Genomic DNA, 22,797 nt, shown 5'->3' with positions numbered 1-22,797 from the left:
CCTTTGCTGCCCAGCTAGGTGGATGACACTGCATGCCCTTAAGGAGCTCACCATCAACCTGGACCCCTAGGCTTGGCATTCTGTTCACCTCTTCCCTTTCCTCACAGCTAATCATCAGCAAGTTTTCTTGATTCTGTTTTGACAGTATCTACTGCATCCATCCACTTTCTCTTCTTCTCCACAGTCATCAAAGTCGATTGCTGGGACCTCAGCAGTAGTCTTTACTGCTTTGCCCACATCCTCCTTGATTATCCCCACCACTTCCCTGCCATCCAGCCCCAACATCATCACTAGAAAGATTTCTCTAAACCACATGCAATCCCCTGCTTACAACTTGTCATTGACAGCCTTCTTAAAGTAGCTCCAGCCACACCCCTTCTCTTCACTCACCTGACCCTCAACCCAAATCCTCCTATCACTCACTCCATGCTTCCCTGCTTCCCAGCTTTAACTTAGTAACTGCTTCTATCCTCTGCCCATCAGAAGCCTCTTTTCATCATTCAAGACCCAAGTCAAGTGCTTCTTTCCTCTTGCTGCTGCTGCTGCTGCTAAGTCACTTCAGTCGTGTCCGACTCTGTGCGACCCCACAGACGGCAGCCCACCAGGCTTCCCTGTCCCTGGGATTCTCCAGGCAAGAACACTGGAGTGGGTTGCCATTTCCTTCTCCAGTGCATGAAAGTGAAAAGTGAAAGTGAAGTCGCTCAGTCGTGTCCGACTCCTAGCGACCCCATGGACTGCAGCCCACCAGGCTCCTCCATCCATGGGATTTTCCAGGCTAGAGTATTGGAGTGGGGTGTCATTGCCTTCTTTCCTCTTAGGTTACTGTTAAACAAATAATTTCTTTACTCTTCCAACAGCTTTGTACATATGACTTTGTGTGACTCTGTCCTAACCTGTCATGTACACACCTATCATGACTACTAGACTGCAAAGTCCTTGGGGGCAGAGTCCATGAGGACAGATTATTACAACCCTCTCCCCACCAAGTGGGCTTCCCTGGTAGCTCAGTTGGTGAAAAGAATCCACCTGCAATGCAGGAGACCCCAGTTCAATTCCTGGGTCAGGAAGATCCTCTGGAGAAGGGATAAGCTACCCACTCCAGTATTCTTGGGCTGGTGGTTCAGATGGTAAAGAATCCACCTGCAATGAGGGAGACCTGGGTTCAATCCCTGGGTTGGGAAGATCCCCTGGAGGTGGGCATGGAAACCCACTCCAGTATTCTTGCCCGGAGAATACTCATGGACGGAGGAGCCTGGTGGGCTACAGTCCGGGGTCGCAAAGAGTCAGACACGACTGAGTGGGTAAGTACAGCACAGCCCACCCAGTACCCAGGAAATACTCAACGAACAAGCTGAACAGAATTGAATGACCTGCCCCACAACATTCATTCATTTTACAAATATTTACCGAGCCAAACCAACAGAAAAAACATCTCTGCCCTTGTGGCACTTATATGCTAATGGTAGAATACAGATGGTAAATGAAATAAATAAATAAATAAATATACACTGTTAGAAATAAATGGTTAAAAAAAAAAAACCTACAAAAGGGAAAGGGGACAAGAGTAGTGAGAACAGGGTCCAATTTCCCCCTGGGTGACCGGATAAGATGCTACTTCAAAGCCAACAAGGGAGCAGAGACCTGAAGTAGGTAAGGGTGGAGGGACAGCAGGTGAGGCAGGAACCTGTCTGGAACAGGCAACCAGGAGGCCCGCGTGGAAGTGGGACAAGTGAGGGGGAGAGAGGTCAGAAAAAAGGTCAGAGGGGACACCAGAGGCCAAATCCTGGAGGCCATGTAGACTATTGGGATGACCTTGACCTTCACTGTTTTTGAGCTGGGAGCCATTATAGTACTCAAGTTACATTTTAAAAGGATCATTTTAAAAGTACCCTCTCTAATCATTTTAATAATGCTCAAGGTACATTTTATATTTTTTTAATTTTTTTTTTCAAGGTACATTTTAAAAGTACCCTCTGGCTACTGAGTTTAAATTACACTATAGGAGTGACAAGGACAGGAGCAGGGATGCCAGTTAAGAAGCTATTGCAATAAACTAGGTGGGAAGTGGTCCATACTCTTGCAGTCCTAGGCTTTCCCTGATAGGCTGGCCTCCTGACCCCAGTTAGCCAGACCTATTCTTGACAGCTGGAAAAGAGTTTCTAAGGGTTAGGTTCCCCAGGTGCTCAAACAAGAGCCAGAGCTTGCCAAGTGTATCCTTAACTGAGTTGTAAACCAAAGAGAGTTTAGGAAAAACTCAAAGAGAAGGGGTCCAAGACCAGGACAAACTGCTCAGGGTGGTTGGTTCACAAGGGAGGAGCCAGACTATATGCTACAAGGCATCTCAGTAAGGGACACTATATATATAAGGAGTGCGGCGTGCTGTCTGTTCGCTACCTGCATCCCCTCAACAATGCTTGGGATTCCCAGGCCAGGCCAGGAAGCAAGGGCTGTTCCTTTTACTTTTCTGATGAAGGCATTGAATCAGTGAACAAAGTTAGGGTGAATTTGTCAAATTATTTAGAGATTCTAACAATCAGATTATACACACTGAAAGATGTAAAAGGGGTAAAAATCGGCTGTGGAAATCATCAAAACCAAGGAAATTCCAGGCAAAGCCCATGAAAATACTTCAGGGCTCAACAGAAACTCCTCGATTCCCAGTACTAAAAGATACTAAGACATTTACACACACACACATAATTAGAAATCTGTTAGTAAATACTCATTCCATTAAAGGAAATGCTCCACCTTCACCCGATACACAACACAGAAAAGCGTGAAGCTAAATTTTAGCTCAAATACTTTAGGGAAAAGCTCCTAACAGTGGTTATCTGGAGGAGGAGATGAGAGGGGAACTTTTATTATCTCCACTATCTATTTTGGTAAGTTTTAACTTATAGTGAGCCTATAATCTTATTAAATAATAGTATTAATTTTGAGGTATTAAAAAAGCAAAAAAAGACATCAACCAAAGGAAAAAATATACCAAGGAGCTAACTACTCAAAAGGAGCCCCTGGGTAAATAGTTTTGAAGCATGAAGAGCTATAATAATGTGAATAACTGAACCTTATTTTATCTGTATTATGACATATTTTTATAATGCCAGAGATTTTTGTTGGTTTTGTAATATAAGCAAGATTTAGTTTCTTGAAGAATAAAAGGCAAGTAAGTTACCTAAGAAAGTTCTAGAATGATTACTGATGAGTGATTAGATTGCATTTCTCTGGGTATCATCATGAAAAAGGGTAAACGGTTAGCAGTGTACAACAACTTTCAGGGTAATCTTATTTAGAATCAAAGTGGCCAGACAGCTTCCTGCAGCCTTGTGATTATTTCTCCTACATATCTCTGAGACATTTAGACTTAAGTTTGCTCAAAGAGCTTAGGGATAAAAAAGGAAGTGAGCACATGGCCTCTCTTATTATTGTATTCTGCCATCAGTGATTCTTGGAGTAGCAGGAAGGACTTTGTACATGGGTTACATGAGCTAGAATTAGTAGCAGAAAGGGACATAGTTAGGGTGGAACAGTTGTCTAAGCTTTGAATTCTTTTGCTTTTTTAGTTTTTTGCCGCCTTGATGTAATCTAAATACAACTTGGCTTCAAAATATCTAATCACAGATTTTTTTATCCCAGTTCTGTTCTAGTCTTTTTCACATATACCAGTACAAACAATTCTGTGAACCAATGAAAACTGCAAGATTTTCCGTCCAAAGACCAAGAACATAGAGGAGTCAGAGTCAAAAAAGCTTTGGAAAGATTGACTTACCGCTGGATTTAATTTCTCGGACATAATTACTAGGGAACCAGCCCGTTCTCCCATTTAATGTGCCTTCCCACCAGCCTCCTTCTTCAACTCTAGTGACATAAATGATGTCCCCTTTACAGACAGACAGCTCGTCTTCATTAGTCTGCTTAAAGTTGAATCTTGCCTTTACTATCAACTGGTGACTTCCATTTTCCGTCATCTCCTAGAGAAATAAAAGTCACACCAGATTAGGTACTCATCTCAATGAGGCTGGGGCAGAAATTCTATGAATTTAGGCAAATAAAGTAGGGTGACCAAGGATAAAACCCCAGGTCTATCTCAGTCTTGAATCTTTAACTTAGGAATGGGCCTAACATAGGTAGGCCTTGCCAGGGCGCAAGCGGTGAGAAGAAGGGAATTAATAAAGCCCTCAAAATTGTAGGCAAACTTTTGCATTTGTGAGCATGTGTATTTTGGAGGGGGTCATGCCTTCATCTCCTTGTCCCCCACCAGTTATCTAAAGATACTACTTTTATTTTTTTGGCCACACCACTCAGCTTGTGGGGATCTTAGTTTCCCGACCAAGAATCAAATCCAGGCCCCCCGCAATGGAAGCATGGAGTCCTAATCACTGGATTGCCAGGGAATTCCTGAAAGATACTTATTTAAATGAGCTAGGAAACAAAGTAGATTAATAAACTATCCCACTCTGCCTGTACCCAACACCCAGACAAAGTCTTACATAATTACATGACCAAGATTAGGTACTAACCTCCTCTCATAAAATCTGCCTCCCACCTCCCAATTACTAAGAATATCTTAAATTGGCTAAGGCTTAGTCATATGCAAAGATCAAATATCCCATAGTTACCCAAGTCAGGAGCTCTTAACCTGTCACAGGTCCCTGAGAAGATGATAGCACAATGTGCCTTTACCCAAAACAGAGACTAGTAAATTCAGAGAGAAAGTTTTGCATACAATTTGAGAGGGCCCAAGGGGTATGGAACCTTACAATGTTCATCAGCTTCTGAAAGGGATGTCTGATCTCCAAAGGTTAAGTGCTTTGGAAGTAATTAAAGTACTTTGGAACTAATAGCTCCTGATGGCTTAAAGCAAGTGGGTGGATTTTGACACGGAATAAAGGTCTCAAAAGAGCAGAAGCTAGGGTGCTTCCTTCCAAAAGCTCCCATTAAGACCAAATGCAATGATAACTGAGCCATCCCAATACAGGAGCTCCTCTCGAGCTCAGTAGGAATGCAAAGAGAAAAAGAAAATGGCAGTGATGATGATGAGAGCAAGTAATGTGCATTGATTGCCTGCACTGTGCCAGGAGCTATTTAGTTCTCTAATAAGCTGGGGGCGGGGGGTGGGTGGTGGTGACGGGGAAATAACAGCAAACTTCCCTCAGGAAGTCGGACGAACAACTGACATTTGCATAGGGCTCTCAGTTGCTCAATTCTAGAAAGGGATGGGCTTCCCTGGTGGCTCAGACAGTCAAGAATCTGCCTGCAATGCAGGAGACCTGGGTTTCAATCCCTGGGTCAGGAAGATCCCCTGGAGAAGGGAATGGCTACCCACTCCAGTAGAAAGGGATAGAACTTTGAGGCTTCAACCCTGACTTTCTGACTCTGTGGCCCACATGCCTTTGATGCGTTCCCTTGGGCCAGCCTGAATTGGGGTGAGGTTCCAAATTCATTTTATCACAACACCCCAAACCAACAGGATGGTATCTCACCACCTATGGAGATGTAGCCAAGATAGCCATCGAATTTTACGGATTTAAAAACAGGCCAGGGGAATTGGGGACCATACTTACCACTGGCTTTGACTGCCTTTGCAGTCCTGGAGCTGTGCTAGAAACTGCTCCCTGTGGGTTTGTCTGAGAACTATTAGCAGCGCTAAGAGAAGAGGAACGTCCACATGGCCTTTCTGAGAGCTGATCTGTGAAAAGAGGAAAAGGTACCGTAAAGAGAGCCCCTTGTGTCAGAAAAACGTCTCCAGCAAAATATTTTCTTTCACGGGACATTATCAAAGGCAATCTGACCAGACTTCTAACTGTTCCATGATGAACATGCTGAGCTTATTTCATCCCCCCTCCCCTCCGTTGCAGTGGCCAACTTCTCTTTCTTAACCTTACTGGCCATTGTTCTCCAGTAGAATGAAAAACAGCAACACAACCACATTTTCTCTTAACCCATTTCTCTACAACACTTTGCTCCTGAACCCGTTGGAACAGTATGCCCTGTGATCCCCAGCAGAACTATATTGGGTACCAAACAGCTGTCTGTGGCTCTTATTACTTTGAAATATTTTAAATTTCTCGCTTTGTTTTTTGGCCCGTAACTGAGTGGTTCTTTTCTTCCTCACATGGAGCAGTCTATGTGGCACATATGATGTCAAATCTTCCTTGTGCCTGGGGGATGGGAGAATGAGAATGAGAGAGAATGTGCGTCTGGGAAAGATGCAGTCTTGATACTAGAATCTTTTTTTTTTTTTTAAACTCAAACTCAAGAGTCTTTTCCTTGAAACCATGTGAAATTCGATCAGCCCAGCGCTGAGTTGGGTGTTTTCAGAATGCCCAGAGCATACTAAAGGGAGGAGTTGGCTTCCTGACAAATTCAAATGAGAGTTCTTTTCCTCTCCATTTATTTTTAAAAGATATAAACTGCAAAAGTCTAAAGCCCAAACATTCCCTAGGCGACAAGCTCAGTATCCAAGTAATTTCCTTGATGCTGTGGGTTTTAACTTTCACCTCCTTGTATTTTATAAATATCTGTGGCAAGGGAAGAGACTGTAAAACTTGCTAGGAGAGTTTGGCAAAGGAACATATAATTTGTATGGCATAATGTTAGAATTATACAATCCTCCCTGCCCAGAACTGGATAGTTGTCATGTGTGTTAAATATAGTTACTTGAATTAGCTGTACTTTCTGCTATACGCCTTGCAATAGCGCCAAAGCATTTTCTTCCAGAAAGCAAAAGAACAACTTCAGAGAAGTATTTTTACATTTATTGCTATTATATACAGCTCTTTTGACTAAAACTGTAATTACTTGATAGCTTCCTAGATGCCCCAGCCTCTTTGGCACTTGATTATATTGTCTGTTCTTGTTCTTTAATTGTTTCATGTGGGTAAGTTGAGTCTCCCTAAATAGATGGTAATTTTCTCCAGGGCGGGGACCACGTCTTACACTTCCTTTGTAGCACCTGGCAGTGCTGGGCACACAGCGTGTTGACTTTCCAGTGTTTTGAGCAGCAAGACCCAAGTTGGAGCATCGGGGCTCTAAAGTCAGTGAGCTGTGGGTCTGAATCCCAGGTCTGCTGCTTACTTTCTACTCGAACCACTACAGGCCTGACTTTCCTCTTCTGTAATATGGACCTACTATTGACACCTACTCCACCTACTCCCAGGGTTGTTTCAAAGATTAAATGAGACTACTGATGGCTCTTAGGACGGCCATGACCCATGGTAAGGGCTCAACGCATGTTAACTATGGTTATTACTGCCCTGCTCTCAGTAAGAGACTGCTGTATCACAGAAGGAATGAAGCTATCCTTTAAGGTTATCATCATTTGGTTCACATGTACTAAGATTTATATTTATTTCATTCTGCCAATGTGATGGGTACTAAACATTTAAATAAATGATGTTCTTTTCTCTCACTATGAACCTGAGGTTTCATTTCCAGTGCAAGGTTACTGAAGGGTTCCTTAACATGGACAAAGACATACTGAAAACTATGAGAAAAAAAAAAATGTCTCTGGCGGGGAAAGGGAAGTAACGGCTGCATTTTGTAAACTTTATGAAAAAAGGAACTGATCTTTTTCCTTTTAATTTTCTGCCTTGTTATACTCAGGGGCCTATTTGATAGCTTTGAATGAAATTGTTTCTTGATTCTTATTATATTAAGGGCATTAGAAAAACATCTGTAATAGTTATGTTGAAATCCTAAAGTATGACGAATTAAAGCATCTGGCACCCATTGGGGTTCTTTTAAGGGGAAGAGAGAAATCTGTCCCAAGGGCACAGTTGTGGCCATAGTCGGATCCTAGAGGAATCAGAGACACGTGAACCCAAACATGTCACCCAGACCCCCCTACCCATCTCAAGCCCTACTTACCTTCTGTTGCTTTGTTGACAGCTAAAAGAGTGTTCAGAACCTTGGAGAAATTGACCCCTGCATAAAGGTCATCAGGATCAAATATCTATGAGAAAGGAAATTGAAACTGTTAAGACACTGTAAGTATTCAACTCAACAAACCAAACTATCAGAAGGCTACTTCCTCCAGCTCTCAGGGGAAAATAATGTAAAAGCCAAGACCCAAACCTCTGTATACCTTTGGGAAAAAATGAAAGCGGCAGCAAAGCCGCCTAATGACATGTGGCAGCCATCAGTGAGTCAGAGAGAAGCAGTAATGGGAAATGAGAACTATGCCGAGTGCAGCGCCCACCAGGAAATGCACAGACCTGCTCTTCTGACCTGAACCCATCAATACTCTCGGCCCAGTTACCGGAAACCCTGTGCTGGGTTACAGTCAGCGCCCATCACCTACCGAAGGAGGGGGAGCCCTTGTGACACCCTTTCCTCAGTGCAGTTTATTCACTGTTCTCAGCCGGGCACTGTCAGCACTGCCTTCCTCTCTTCTGTCCATCCTTGCTGTGGCCACCCACTGGGTCCCAACTTCACACTGCCCAAACTTCCTGCCTAGGCCTGCCTCCTGTTCCCAGCCTCAGTGCCCAGTTTCTGCCGCTTGACCTTGCCCCTCTCAGCTCATCTTCATGGATCTGACCCTTGGCCACTCTGAGCCTCTAGGTTCTTCCTGGCCTTAGGTAACTTCTCCGGATATGACCTCTGGCCTTCCTGGTATTGCTCATCTGCTGGCAGCAAAACATTGAAGAAATACAATATTTCACTTGGCCAGTTACAATCATCATTCTGATATCCTCTGTCCCTAGGGAAGATACCAAGCGGTTACTGTTTTAAAGACAATTGTTCATTTAAAAATGTATTCAATATCTTGTAATAAGCTATCATGGAAGTGAATCTGAAAAGGAATAGATCTATAGATGTATAAGTCAATCACTTTGCTGTACACCCAAAACATTGTAGATCAACTATACTTTAGTAAAAAAATAATTTCACAAATTTAAGAATAAAATTTCAAATGCATTCAATGTATTAAAAGTGTATGGAGATGTCTTCTAGTCTCATAAATGTGTATTTGAAACTAGAAGTCTGCTCAAGCACAGGCTCAACCTATTAATCTGCCAGTCAATGATACAGATCTATATATGGTTTAGTGGCTAAGTCTTGTCTGACTCTTGTGACCCCATGGACTGTAGCCTGCCAGGTTCCTCTGTGCATGGGATTTCCCAAGCAAGAATACTGGAGTGGGTTGCCATTTCTTTCTCCAGGGGATCTTCCCAACCCAGGGATTGAACCCACATCTCCTTCATTGGCAGGCAGATTCTTTACCACCGAGCCACCTGGATTCCCAGATCTATATATATTATCTATTGTGCTGTGCCATGCTGTACTCAGTTGTATCTGACTCTTGCTACCCAATGGATTATAGCCCACCACACTCCTCTGTCCACGGGATTTCCCAGGCAAGAATACTGGAGTGGGTTGCCATTTCCTTCTCCAGGGATCTTCTCGACCCAGGGATCGAACCCATATCTCCTGTATTGGCAGGTGGATTCTTTACCACTAGCACCACTCTCCAATGCTTAACCAGATGCCCAGTTTCTGGATGGAAATATACCTTAAAACAGTTTTTTCCAGGATGTCAAGAAGTTTGCATCCTTTTTCCCCCAGTGTGGTGATGGAATAAAATGTACCTTTTCATGTGGGGCATGGTTGGTAATGAGCCTAAGATTCTGAAGGATCTGTCTTCCCTGATGGGAAGGTAGGGACATTTGTTCCATTTCTAATCTGCATGTTTTCTGGGAGCTATGTCAAGATCCAATTTTATCTTCTTTGTGTACATATTCTTTAAGACCTAAAATCTGTCTCTTGAGTGAAAATATATAGTATCCATTTTTTCCCCACATTTGGGAGGGAGGCCATCAGTGTAAACAATATATGCAAATGTGGGCCTCTTCTGAGACCCACAAGTCTTTATTCATTTAATCAATGAATGTTTTGCATTCAAACTTAAAATGACTGACGAGCCCAATCGCATCTAAAAATGAGATTCTAATATACTTCTAGCAAAGGGGAGATGTCAGTATTACTAAAGAGTTAAAGGACACTACAATCCAAATATGTTCCTGAATGCTACAATCTAAAATTCAAAGGTTTCCAGGAATAAATGGATAGGCATTCTGTTCTAGTTTGCCAAGACCTGAGTGAACAAGATGCAACAGACCCTAGAGACACTATCAAGTATCCCATGGGATTCCAGACTTACTGCATCTCCCTTAGAAGTGATATCAATGGGAAAGTGTTAATGACATGTATGCCAAAATGGTAACAAAGCAAAAAACTCCTAGTGGGAGTGTGAGCATGTGTATGCACGTGGATGTGTGTATTGGGCAGATGTGGTGGAGATGAGTAGTGTCTAAAATAATAAATGGATGTAAATATCAGCAGAAAAAGGCCGAGAACTGTGATAAAAAACCTTCACCTTTCTTTTGAGGTTGCTCCTTATCCAGGTTAATTGACCTCCTATAGGCGACCACACTGGCCATATTCACTTGTATTAGTTGTTGTTTAGTCGCTCAGGCGTGTCCAACTCTTTGCAACCCCATGAACTGTAGCCTGCCAGGCTCCTCTGTCCATGGGATTTTCCAGGCAAGAATACTGGAGTGGGGTGCCATTGCCTTCTCCAAGGGATCTTCTCGACCCAGGGATCGAATCCACATTTCCTGCATTGGCAGGCGGAGTCTTTACCACTGAGCCGCTAGGGAAGCCCACTTGTGTTGGTACTTGGCTGAATTTGAGAATAAAGACATTGATCAGAAAATGAAACATGCATCAGCAAGAGGCACTGCATCTGCTTGAGGGAAGTTGCCTGCACTATACACAGTTCCCTTTTTTAGAAAACCTCAATACAGTAGAATTTACCCACAGATGCTGTTCTGAAGCACTCGGAACTACACAGGAAGAAGTTGGAAGGGGCCTCTCAGGACTAGTAGAGAAGGCAAAGCCTGAGGGTTATGATTTCTGAGCCAATGGAAAGTTAGACAGAACCATGTCACCCTCCACTGCACCGCACCCTCACGAGCATCACATGGAATAATACTGCACATTCCATCCCAGACCTTCTTCCTCGCTCTTGAGATTGGTCACCTACTAAAATGGAAATACTGTCTATAGAAAGTGCAATACTTTCAGCTGCTATCAGTCTTTTACACCTTAGTGGAAATGAGAGGTGTGAAACCAAGTTCAGAGACGATGATGTGGAGAAAAACTAAGGGCACTGGCACCCAACTGGGAAAAAGCAAGGGAGACTCCCCCACCATGGGCAGGGTATGAGGTAAGCAGACTCCAATACAAGTCACTTGCCTAGAATTAATCCCAATCATTCACATGTACAAAATGGACAACCAATTCCCCTTTTCTATCTCCAAAGCACTGGGATGGTGAAAAGGTAATGCAAATTTGTGCTCAGATGCTGTATGTGATTTCCCAATACAATGGCCGGATGACACGCATCTCTGGCTTCTCTATGCAAGCTTCATGCACCTGTTTAGTGTCCCTGGTATGAAACTGAGCTTCAGATTAGCTGAACTTTTTTTTCTTTTTTTTTTTTTTTTGGTCCACACAATGCAGCATGTGGGATCTTAGTTCCCTGACCAGGGATTGAACCTGTGTCCCCTGCACTGGAAGCATGGAGTCTAACCACTGGACCACCAGGGAAGTCCCTAGCTGAACTTTCTTGATACTTATTTTGGTGCAGAAATTAGCTGCTTAGTTCCAGTTGGATCTGTGAAGGTCGGATGAACAGCAGGATTCCCTGCCTCCATTCACCACTACTGTGAGGCAGGCAGGAAAGAAAAGATTGCTTCTTGGACTACAGCTCAATGGCTTCAAGGTCCCAGGCCTGCCATGGAATGAGGCAAGGTTCAAGAATAACAACAACAGAAAAACATTTACTCTACACTGGGTAAGCAATGGAGAGACAGGGAGTAAAGTTCATTAAAGATTTTAACTATTTACATAGAGCCAGCCTAAGGTCTAGTCCTACATCAGCAGCTGAAATCAGACAAAGCCTTTCATTTTTAAATGTTTCCCCACATTTTTCCATTTTGGATATCCACAATGACAGCAAAACCTATTTTCCATCCACTAAATACCAGGTGTTAATTCTGAACCACTGGGGATCTGCCAATATAAGCTGCACAGAAGTTAATATTTATATGGCTTTACAAATAGATCCTTTTTGGAGGAGTTTTCAGTTTCAACATGTATGCTATTTTATGACATCTTCCCTACACTGACAAAAGTAAGGAAGTGCAGGAGAAGACACTCCCCCAACCATTTGGTAATCTTACTGCTACAATTTCCTGATTTACTGAGCCCTTGCTATGTGCTATGGGCTGACACCATCCATTCATTGCCCTTGATTCTCCCAGCAAGCCTGTATAATCTGGGTACAGTTATTTTCCCCATTTTATAGATAAGTAAATGGTGACTCAAAGTAAGTAGTTAAGTCACAAAGCAAGAATGTGATGGAATCAATAAAAATATACAAGAAAGTGCTCTGAGGAGCATTTTAGCCCTGTATGCATACCCGAAGTTTTATGTGTGTGTGTTAGTTGCTCAGTCACGCCCCGACTCTTTGTGACCCCACGGACTGTAGCCCACCAGGCTCCTCTGTCCATGGAATTCTCCAGGCAAAAATACTGGAGTGGGTTGCCATTTGCTTTCTCCAGGGGATCTTCCTGACCCAGGGATCGAACCCAGGTTTCCTGCATCGCAGATAGCCCCCTTACCATCTGAGCCACCATGTTTTCCTGACATAAAAAGATGAGAACGAAATCTGTGAGTCTGTACATGAAAAGAAATCCCTTGCTGCTGTCAATACAAGGAGTACCTTTACCACCTGCAGCAAGCTGGTTACAACCTCTAAGACAACTTAGTTCAACTAATTGTGACAAAGAGAAACTCACCTATATGAGAAGACTGTCTTCTGCAGGGGTTTGCCTAACTCCTGTGCTGTCTTTCTCATTTCAGGGGGCAGCCCTGACCCAGCAGGCACCTCGTCGTATTTGCCAGAAGGGGTTCAGGGCTGCACTAACTTACTCCCGTTTGTTGGTCTGGTTCCATCGTCCATATACGTTAAGTGTTGGCTGATGGGGTGTGGGTTGGGGATCTGGCCCATGGTTACAGGACCAAGTGAAACCATTCCTCAGCATCATACTCTAAGCATCTGCGTTAACCAGTCATAGCCCCAGCCACATCCTCGTTAAGACAAGAAGCCATACCACAAACCAGTTCAGAACTAGGTGATGCCTCTAATGCCATGTGGCTTCAGTACCACTCAGTGCATTTCATTTAAAGCTAATTCAGGGTTTGAGAGGATCACAATAGACTCCATCACTCAACTATTAAAGCCTAATCAACTGCAAAGCAAGTGATTCAGTGAGACCACATGGATATAGCTTATGTTTCTGGCCCATTTAAAAAAAAAAAAAAAACTTTTTTCAAATATTTTAGGAACATTCCATCTCTTCCTTGTTCTCCTTGTTCTTATTGAATAAGATCTTAAATTAACTTAGACCATCTTGAATCACATTCTCTAATCCTCACAGCTGAGCACGCTGCCTCTGTTAACCCCTGAACTTTGGAGGAAATGTCATTACATCGTGCGACAGAGCAAGCCAATCTGAGCTGCTTAGTCATATTTCACTGGGTGGCAGTGCTCCTGGCTTTGTAGACATGACCTGGGATGCTTCCACCCAGCTCCTCCTAAAAGCAGTCACCCAGTCCGCAACAAATAATCCTCTCATCTCAGAAACTGGACCCACCTCGACACTGGTATTCCACTTACTAGAATACAGGAGTTAGCATTTATACTCTGCTTGGTTTTAAATGAAAACTCTTCCAATTTGATATGGCGCAAAGCCTGCTCGCTACTTCTCTCCCTTATTTCCTTCCCTTCTCTACACTTCAGCCATTTAGAGAACAAGGTCTGACTTATGCACGTAGCTGCAATAACATCGGTGTACTGAAAAGAGCACCGACGTGAGGGTCAGGAAACCTTGACTCTAATCCAAGATTTGTCACTGCGGGGCAGTTGTGAGGACTCAAGGAAAGCAACACTACTTTCTTTGTGTCTCTGTTTCCCATCTGGATGGTGAGAGATGTCTTTGACCAAAGAAGCGCAGTAAAAGGCCTGCTGATTCATCCTCTGAACAGGGGCTCCCAAAGGCAGCATCTTGGCTGGGTCCCCAAGGTCCAGAATCTGGTCTTCAAATCTCAAGGCTCTTGAAAATAGACTCACATTAACCACGTTCACAAAAGGCTAATACATAAAGCGAAAAGCCATTGTACTAATTTTTCAAAAAAATGAACCATTAAGAGGATTGGATCCTTCCATTTTATGGTCTACATCACTCTCTCCCAACAGAGAAATCTACATGGTAAGCCAAATTACAATCAGAAATTTGTTGGATAATACAGAATCAGAGCAAAGGGAGTCTGGAGTATCGCAGCCTAACATAATTATTACCTGTTTACAGATGATTTTTTTTTTCAAAATGTCATTTTTAAATGGCTTATTTATAAATTCTGGCTCTATCTTCCTGCCAGTGCCTCGTGGGACTCGTGTTGCAATTGGGGATGGCTTTGACCATCTATGTCCTTTTGTTTCTGTGAATTTATACAGAGTTACTTTAGATAACTAATATAGGCTTCTTGATGACTTGGACCTCATGATATCCAGAGCCAGGAAGTCCAGCTTCACAGAGCTCCTGTAAAACGAGCAAAGGTCTGAGCCTAATTGTTACTGCTCATGCCTCATCTTGAAATCCCCAAGTCCACTTCCAGATGGCTTCCTCAGCATCACTGACATCACCACATCCAACTTTATGATCTCCATTCTTCCTTGTGAGCACATGTTTATGGCAAAAACCACTTTCTCCACGACAGAAATTTATCTTCAGTTGAGTAGCAAGTGTTCAGGAAAGAAGCAAAGGAATGAGGAATGATAGGGGCATCCTGGTGGAAACAGTGCCAAGATTAAAAAGAGAAAGAGAGAGGACAATTGGCTTTGGATAATCTCACCAAAAAGACAGTAGATGTGAAGGAAAGGAACAGACGAAATCTCTCTTATAAATAGCACTTGCCAAGCCAAGGAGGGAAGCCGAAGACCTAGAACCAGCTGCCGCCCAGCCAGATGGCCGCTGTGGCCCACCTCCCGCCCACCACCTTCCTCCTGTGCCCCTGTCACTAGAGTCATACAAGCTGCCAGTTTTGAGGGGTGGGGCGGACAGACATGGGATGCCCCAGCTGCTGGAGCATCTGTGCACCAGAGCTGGGGGTGTCCTCCCTGAGCCCCAAGTCCCCACCCCTTCAGAGAAGGCGACTTATTTCTTAGTCTTGCAGATTGGAACAAGGAACATGTTTTCCCAGAGATACAGTGTCATTCCCGCCACTTAGTCACCGTGACATCTGTAATTCAGTCACATTAGTTATTAAACAAGCCGCTGTGGGCCGGCCAGAAAACAGTCACCGTGTAGCGCCATATTTCTATGGGAAAATGTGCTGTGTTCCTTAAAATAACTTAAAAACAAACTTTTGGAAAATCCATTTTTATACTGAAAAATGCCTGAACATGGGGTCCCAAATCAACATCCTCATCCTTTATACTTCTTCCTTGTCCTTTCATGTAAGGATAAATTTAAAAAGATAAAAAACACCCTAGATATTCCAGGTACTATTTCTTTTAGAACTCCCCATGAGGAATCCAGCCATAGGTAAAAAGACCACGAGAAGAGGCTCAGAAAGTCTAAGAGCCGAGAGCTCCTGCTGGTTTAATTGTCCAGGCAGTGAAGGAGGGGACTCTCCTGTGAAGACAGGGTTCCCAAAGCCCCTGCTTTCTATGATTTAGGGTCAGAGCCTGAAAACCTAGTAGAAGCAACTGCTTTGCGACAAATTCCATGCACAGGAGAGACTAGTGTTACATGTTGTTGCTCAGTCGTTCAGTTGCACCCAACTCTTTGCAACCCCATGGACTGCAGCATGCCAAGCTTATATCAATAAATCATCACTCACTGGTGAACTGGTAAGGTGGACTATCAGAGAAACTTAAATAAGTCCCATGAAACCAGTTTTTTAAAACATCTTCATGTCTGGGCATTGGGGAAGGATGGACTGAGAGATTGGGATTAGCAGATGCAAACGATTACTTATAGAATGGATAAACAACCAGGTCCTCTCTCGTCCCCTTCTCCTCCTGCCTTCAATCTTTCCCAGCATCAGGGTCTTTTCAAATAAGTCAGTTCTTCGCATCAGGTGGCCAAAGTATTGGAGCTTCAGCTTCAGCATCAGTACTTCCAATGAATATTCAGGACTGATTTCCTTTAGAATTGACTGGTTGGATCTCCTTGCAGTCCAAGGGATTCTCAGGAGTCTTCTTCAACACCACAGTTTGAAAGTATCAGTTCTTTGGCGCTCAGCCTTCTTTATGGTCCAACTCTCACATCCGTACATGACTACTGGAAAAACCGTAGCTTTGACTAGACAGACATTTGTGGGCAAAGTAATGTCTCTGCTTTTTAATATGCTGTCTAGGTTGGTCATAGCTTTCTTCCAAGGAGCAAGGGTCTTTTAATTTCATGGCTGCAGTTACCACCTGCAGTGATTTTGGAGCCCAAGAAAGCCTGTCACTGTTTCCATTGTTTGCCCATCTATTTGCCATGAAGTGACGGGACCAGATGCCATGATCTTAGTTTTTTGAATATTGAGTTTTAAGCCAGCTTTTTCAATCTCCTCTTTCACCTTCATCAAGAGGCTCTTTATTTCCTCTTCACTTTATGCCACAAGGGTGGTGTCATCTGCATATCTAAGGTTATTGATATTTCTCCCCGCAATCTTGATTCCAGCTTGTGCTTCATCTAGTCAGGCATTTTGCATGATGTACTCTGCATATAAGTTAAATAAGCAGGGTGACAATATACAGCCTTTACGAGTACAAAGCTGAGGGAGGGAGGTGGGCAATGAACACAGTAGTCCCCCCTCCAGCAGTCTCATCCACTGCCTTCCTTAAAGTCCCCCACCCTCATGCTTCTCTTTCTTCCTCCTGTCTGCATAGATGGCACATACATAAGCTCTCAGTCAACTCCAGTGTTATACTCTCTACTTATTCTGCAGGATTTAAGATTAGCCCTGGCTTTCCCATTGGAAAGCCAACTCTTAGCAGCACAGTGTCCCCCAGCCCTGGTCCAGCATTCAATACCTATGAGACACTCAATAAACCACCATTCATTGGTGGATTGGTAGGGTGGACTATCAGAAAAACTGAAATAAGCCCCATAAAGCCAGGTTTTTTAAAACATTTTCATATCTGGGTGTGGAGGAGGGACGGACTGGGAGTTTGGGATTAGCAGATGCAAACTATTACTTATAGAATGGATAAACAACCAGGTCCTACTGTATAGCACAAGAAAGTATATTTGATATCCTGGGACAAACCATAAAGGAAAAGAATATAAAAAATGTATAACTGAATCACTTTGCTGTACAGCAGAAATTAACATAACATTGTAAATCAACTACACTGCAATAGTATTAAAAAATTTTTTCATCTCTGGATCCTCAGTGTCTAGAAAAGTGTCACATAGTAGGTATTCAATAACTGTTTGATGAATTACAGTTTAGAAGCTTTCACCAATTGGTGATTAATTATAATTGAGGAAAAGGCATTGTCAAGATCACAAGTAAAGGCAAAAAGAAATATGATTAGCAAAGAAAAAGAATCCATTTCCATATGACTTTTCAGGAAACATCTGTTATCTAAACTAACACACACCTGTGCTTGTCCCCAAACTGAATCCCAGTGACTGTGAGGTGACTAAAGATGCTTCAAACTCTACGGTGATGGATTTCAGTGACTCATGTGCCCATGCAATTTCTGGCTTGTCTCGGGTGGTACAAATCTCCTCCCAAAGCACCATGATGTGGGCACTATAGAGAAGGGATGCTGGAAAGGACTGTGAGATGTTACTGTTTGGCTGGCTGGGTTATCTTTTTTTTTTTTTTTTTTTTTTTGAGCAGTGTATTGTAAAACAGCTTAAAAGACAGCCACTATGAGCCACATTAACCTGTTTATCCCTTGCCTTAAAACAGAGTCCAAGTCCCAGCAGGGCACAGTGGGACATGACAAAATACAGCAAAGTAACCCAGGAGAAGGAAGAAGCAGTGACAGGCAATTGGCAAGACTACAAATCACACGCCTGAAGTCCCTCTCACACCAGCTAATCTGGGTGGGAAGGATGTTGTGCCAAAGTTTCTCCCACTTTCTTTCTTTCTTTTGAGATCACCTTCAACAATTCATTTGGCAAAGACTTTTGGCATACTGTGCTTACTTCTCTATGTGAGTTACTTTTTCAAAATTATGCCCTTTTCAGAGATGCCCATCGAGGCCTAACAGACATCAATCAGCCAATTAATGAATAAGTTAATTAATTTTCCTCCATCTGACCCCAAACAAGATCTGTGCCTAGGAAACCATCCAAACACAGGAAGGTGGGCATTCAGGAGCTCAGACATCCAAGCCAGCATGAACAGTGCTTTCTGTTAAAAGTCACATCTCTCAGCCTAAGCTAACCTTGCCTATGACTGCCTACTAGATCAAGTCTGCACTCTTCAAACCAGCATTCAAAGTGCTTCTCAAGCTGGTCTCACCACTAGCAAGTGCGTCATTTCTTACCGTCACCTCTATGTATGCCCCAGAATCCTTTGCTTCCTTCACTGTGCCGCTCTCTGCTAGGCACCCTTCTCTTTATGAACAAGCTCCCTCAATCATCTGAATTGTAGCAGATCTTCGGGGCCCATCCTCCATCAGTCTCCTCCATAGGGTCTTCCTCCAACACTCTACCTTAGTACACAATGCACTTCTCTTTCCACTCTGTATTATGCTCTAGACTCTGGCAGCATGGCTACCTAGCCAGACATCCACTGCGAAACTCCATGACTATTTCCCGTACACATGCTGCCCTTTTCCACAATGCTCAGCACTTGCCACACAGACGATCCACAAACATTTGCTGACTATTCCTCTTTTCTTTCAACCTAAAATTTAAGTGGCTATTTCTTCCACCAGAAACACCTGTCCTTTGGGCCTACCTTCTCCAGAAGGAAAGACAGGGGGGGGTCATTTTTTTTCCTCATAGAACTTGTTAAATCAGGGCTCATATATTTTCCATCACATGGGAAGACAGATGTTTGTTTTTGAAGAATATGATTGAGAGAAGAAAAGAATGCTGATAAAGCATTTACCTCACCCAAAGGAAGTGCAGTTACTGCCTGGGACCACTTTGGAGAATCAAAGTTAGAGTCCTGGATATGCAAATCTCACACTTGAAATTGTAGTGAAATTGACAGAGTTTCGGTAACACAAGGAATAAGAAGTGACCTGAGGACAGGAAAGGCAGAGAAAGTCTTCCATATGACACTGTGTGACCTAATCTCTCATGTTTTTCTTTTTCTTTTTTTTTAACTTTTAAAAACATGAAACAGGTGCTCCAGCTTGGTATAAAGAAACTGAGTAATACTGACTAGGAGAGACCCAGTTTTCCTGTTAGCCTTATTTTCATCCACTAAAGAGTCACTTCAATAAATAAAGTCAGCTCTTGATAATCTACATATAGGCTGTTAGATATTCAAGCTATCTAAAATTAATTCTTAACAATTTATCCACTCATTACCCATTCAACAAATATTTACTGAACACCTGGTATATGCCAAGCACTAATGCATAAATTTGTTTTAAGATAAGAAATAAAACGGATGCTATATGAAGTCTATCAAAAAAAAAAAGTCCCTACAAGTATATACCAACTGTCAAACATTATTTTTCATTCTGTTCTCTTTCCTTGAAGGTGATTTTTTAATCCCCAATCAAGATTTCCCCCAATTCATTCCCAAATACCAGCATATCTTCAAAGAATGCAAGCGGGTTATTTCACAGTAAAAATGCTGATTTACACTATCACAACACACATTTCTCCAAAGAAGTGGTTAAATTTCTTTGGTTAGTAAAATACTGAATTCTCTTGGTTTGCATACATTTCTCAGAAATCATTGGTAAGTAGCCCCAGTTTGCTGGAAACCTAGCCATGAAGAACAGACAAGTTATTAATACAAGACAGAATGTTCCTCAGTGTTGAGGGACTGCTTCACAGGGCCAGCTCTTCATAAAAGCTGTTCACAGCTTGACCCCTTAAAGATGCCTCTTAAAGTAATGCCTGTGCTGCCAAAGGGAGGGAAACCTGCATGTTTTGTCTAGGGTGAGACAAGCAAGTCCTTGTCACACTTTCACTCTCTGCTTTGCAAACTGCTGCACTTCATCTCACCTTAATTTAATTCTTTCTCTTCCCCATTGCCCTATTCAATCCCTCAGTTGACATGTCTGATCTCTGTAATAATATTCAAGTCCCTAAGAAAGTATAAAGCTGGGATTTTACTCTATTTCTCTAAGCAGAACTTAATTAGGAAGGTAAATCTTCTGCCAAGAAGTCAAATACAAATGACATGTGACTAGATGTCATCTGAAGCCACACAACCCTCTGTGTGGTAGGGTCCAGTTTGCCAGGGTCTGACAAAGCCAGGAGCTAATTAGACAGATGTCTGGTGTTGTAAGTCTTTCTTCCAGATGACAATAGAGGAAGTGGCAAGGTCACTGTTGAAATGTAGATAAGGAGCAGCCTTCTGGGCTGAGTGGACATACACCTCCTCTAAAAACGGAGGTAAGCAAAGGCCCTAAGCAATCAGCCAGACCTTGTACTTCCCTTTGGTGCTAACCCCAGTGTCATCACCAATGGCTCTGCCTACCTTATGCTGTGTTGGCAATGTCCTCACCTCTCAGACCGATCCTTGGGGGGTCGCCTCAGTGATAGCATACAAACAAATTAGAGTGGGGCTGGAGCAGGGGAGAACTGGCCAAGATTGTGTGGTCTTAATAAAGGCCTGTATTGTGCTCTGTTGCCCCCAGAAACAGCCTGGATTCAAATCAACATTAAAACCAAATTACAGTTGAGTTAGATTTAATTCCAACAAAATGCCTTCCTTTTGGTATTATCAGCACACATTCAATTCAATTCAGAAACTATATGTTTCCTTTTTAAGTATTATATACCATGGGGGGTTTTGTTTGTTTTTGTTTTTTGTATAGAGGCAACTGATTATTTTTCCCCCTCAACTGTGCCCAATTCAACAGGTTTATTACTTATTTCCTGGGAGGAAGGGGGAAAGCTTTTGTCAGTCATCACCAAAAACAAAAAAACATTTGTTGAATTGTTTAATTCAACTAAAACAAGAAGCAAACTGCTCTGGAGTGGATTTTTAAATTTCAAGCTATAGTAATTATAAAATGAATATCAATACCTTTGTTTTAAAAGACACACCTACTATTTTATCCAGGTAAACATGAGAAACTGAAAATATCCTTTTAAACATTCTCCTAGTTTATGCATAGACTAGAAAAGAGTGAAAAGCTTTCCTGATTTTTCAATTCCAAGAGGAATCCGTCCAAACCGTTTCTATTATTAGCACACAAAATGGTAGCTAAAGAAGTTACTGTGGTTAACAACTGAATAATTCATAGTCTCAGAAGAATTCAGTCGCTTTGTCTTCTCCAGTTCCTCTTTAGAACTGGATCCCCAAACACATTTCGCGCCCTGAGTTGTTATAAAGAAAACCATATACAAATTTCTTCTCAGAACTTAAAAATCAGCCACGCAAAGCACTAAAAACAACAGCGAGACATTAGGCTGGAGACTTAACAGGAACTTTTATAACCAGTTCATGAAACTCTTAAGATTCAGTCAGTTCAGTTCAGTTCAGTCACTCAGTCGTGTCCGACTCTTTGCGACCCCATGAATCGCAGCACGCCAGGCCTCCCTGTCCATCACCAACTCCCGGAGTTCACTCAGACTCACGTCCATCGAGTCTTAAGATTACACATACATTATCAGAAATTAGAGTTACAGCTTCCAGTTTCTGTCCCATGGCTATCACTGGGCTATAATATCACCAAAATTTAAACTGTCTTTATGCAATCTTCCAAATAAAATATGTAAACACAGTAAATATGACCTACAAATAGTTTTCAACACATTTCAACACCCTCTAATCTAAAGTCGTTATTTTCTATGATGCGAGACACTAAGAATTTCAAGTTCAGAAAAAGAAAAAAAAAAACCAAAACACTTCAATTAGTGAGTGAAAGAGGTTAATAATGTTGGCAGGATAGAGTTCTGCTGTTCACCAGGAGAACAGAGGTCAAGCCCACCACCACTCTTCACCGAAAATTCCCAGAAACGTTCAACTTTGTTTTGTCTTTGGAAGAAAGATGTTAAGTATTAAAAAATATGTGGGGATTTTAACCTTCAACTTTATTTTCTAACAACTTTTTCCCAAAAACAAGCGATCTCTGCCAAATAAAGCCTAGAACTGTGAAAGAAGATGGCTGGATTTTCTCTTTCCTGGTTTACATTTCATCCTCGTCTAAATTCTCAATGGAACAAGTGTAAAACCTCAGAACCCCAGGTGACGCCATCATTCCCCAGAGGCCACAGTTTACCCTTTCCTGTCTCCAAGGGCTTTTCCATTATTTTATTATTTGTTTCTCTGCACTGGGTCTTCATTGCTGCGCAGGCTTTCTCTACTTGTGGCAATTGGGGGCGACTCTCTAGTTGCAGTGACTGGGGGCCTCTCATTGCGGTGGCTACTCTTGTGGAGCACAGGCTCTAGTTGTTGAGGCCTGCGGACTTAGTTGCTCTGCAGTATATGGGATCTTCCTGCACCAGGGATTAAACCCATGTCCCCTGCATTGCAAGGTGGATTCTTAACCTCTGGACCACCAGGGAAGTCCCAAGG

At 42.6% G+C, this 22,797-nt stretch overlaps 1 protein-coding gene across 15 annotated transcripts in view; it reads right to left on the bottom strand.

Moving 5' to 3' along the window:
* The window catches only part of ARHGEF6 (Rac/Cdc42 guanine nucleotide exchange factor 6), a 117,321-nt gene that overhangs the window by 77,954 nt on the left and 16,570 nt on the right, over positions 1–22,797 (bottom strand). For 14 of the 15 annotated variants that reach the window (XM_027535289.1, XM_027535291.1, XM_027535293.1 and 11 more), the window contains 3 exons: positions 7,870–7,954; positions 5,565–5,689; positions 3,770–3,971 (listed from right to left, as the gene is read on the bottom strand). In XM_027535289.1, the coding sequence (XP_027391090.1) occupies positions 3,770–3,971; positions 5,565–5,689; positions 7,870–7,954 (412 nt within the window). Of the gene's footprint in view, positions 1–3,769; positions 3,972–5,564; positions 5,690–7,869; positions 7,955–8,302; positions 8,548–22,797 lie in introns of those variants that run through there. The other variant, XM_027535300.1, reaches the window with a different exon arrangement.

The sequence above is a fragment of the Bos indicus x Bos taurus genome, chromosome X, assembly GCF_003369695.1.
Source record: "Bos indicus x Bos taurus breed Angus x Brahman F1 hybrid chromosome X, Bos_hybrid_MaternalHap_v2.0, whole genome shotgun sequence".
NCBI classification, from domain to species: Eukaryota; Metazoa; Chordata; class Mammalia; order Artiodactyla; family Bovidae; genus Bos; species Bos indicus x Bos taurus.
Note: the sequence above shows the minus strand (reverse complement) of the source record. Positions and strands in the feature narration are given on the sequence as shown.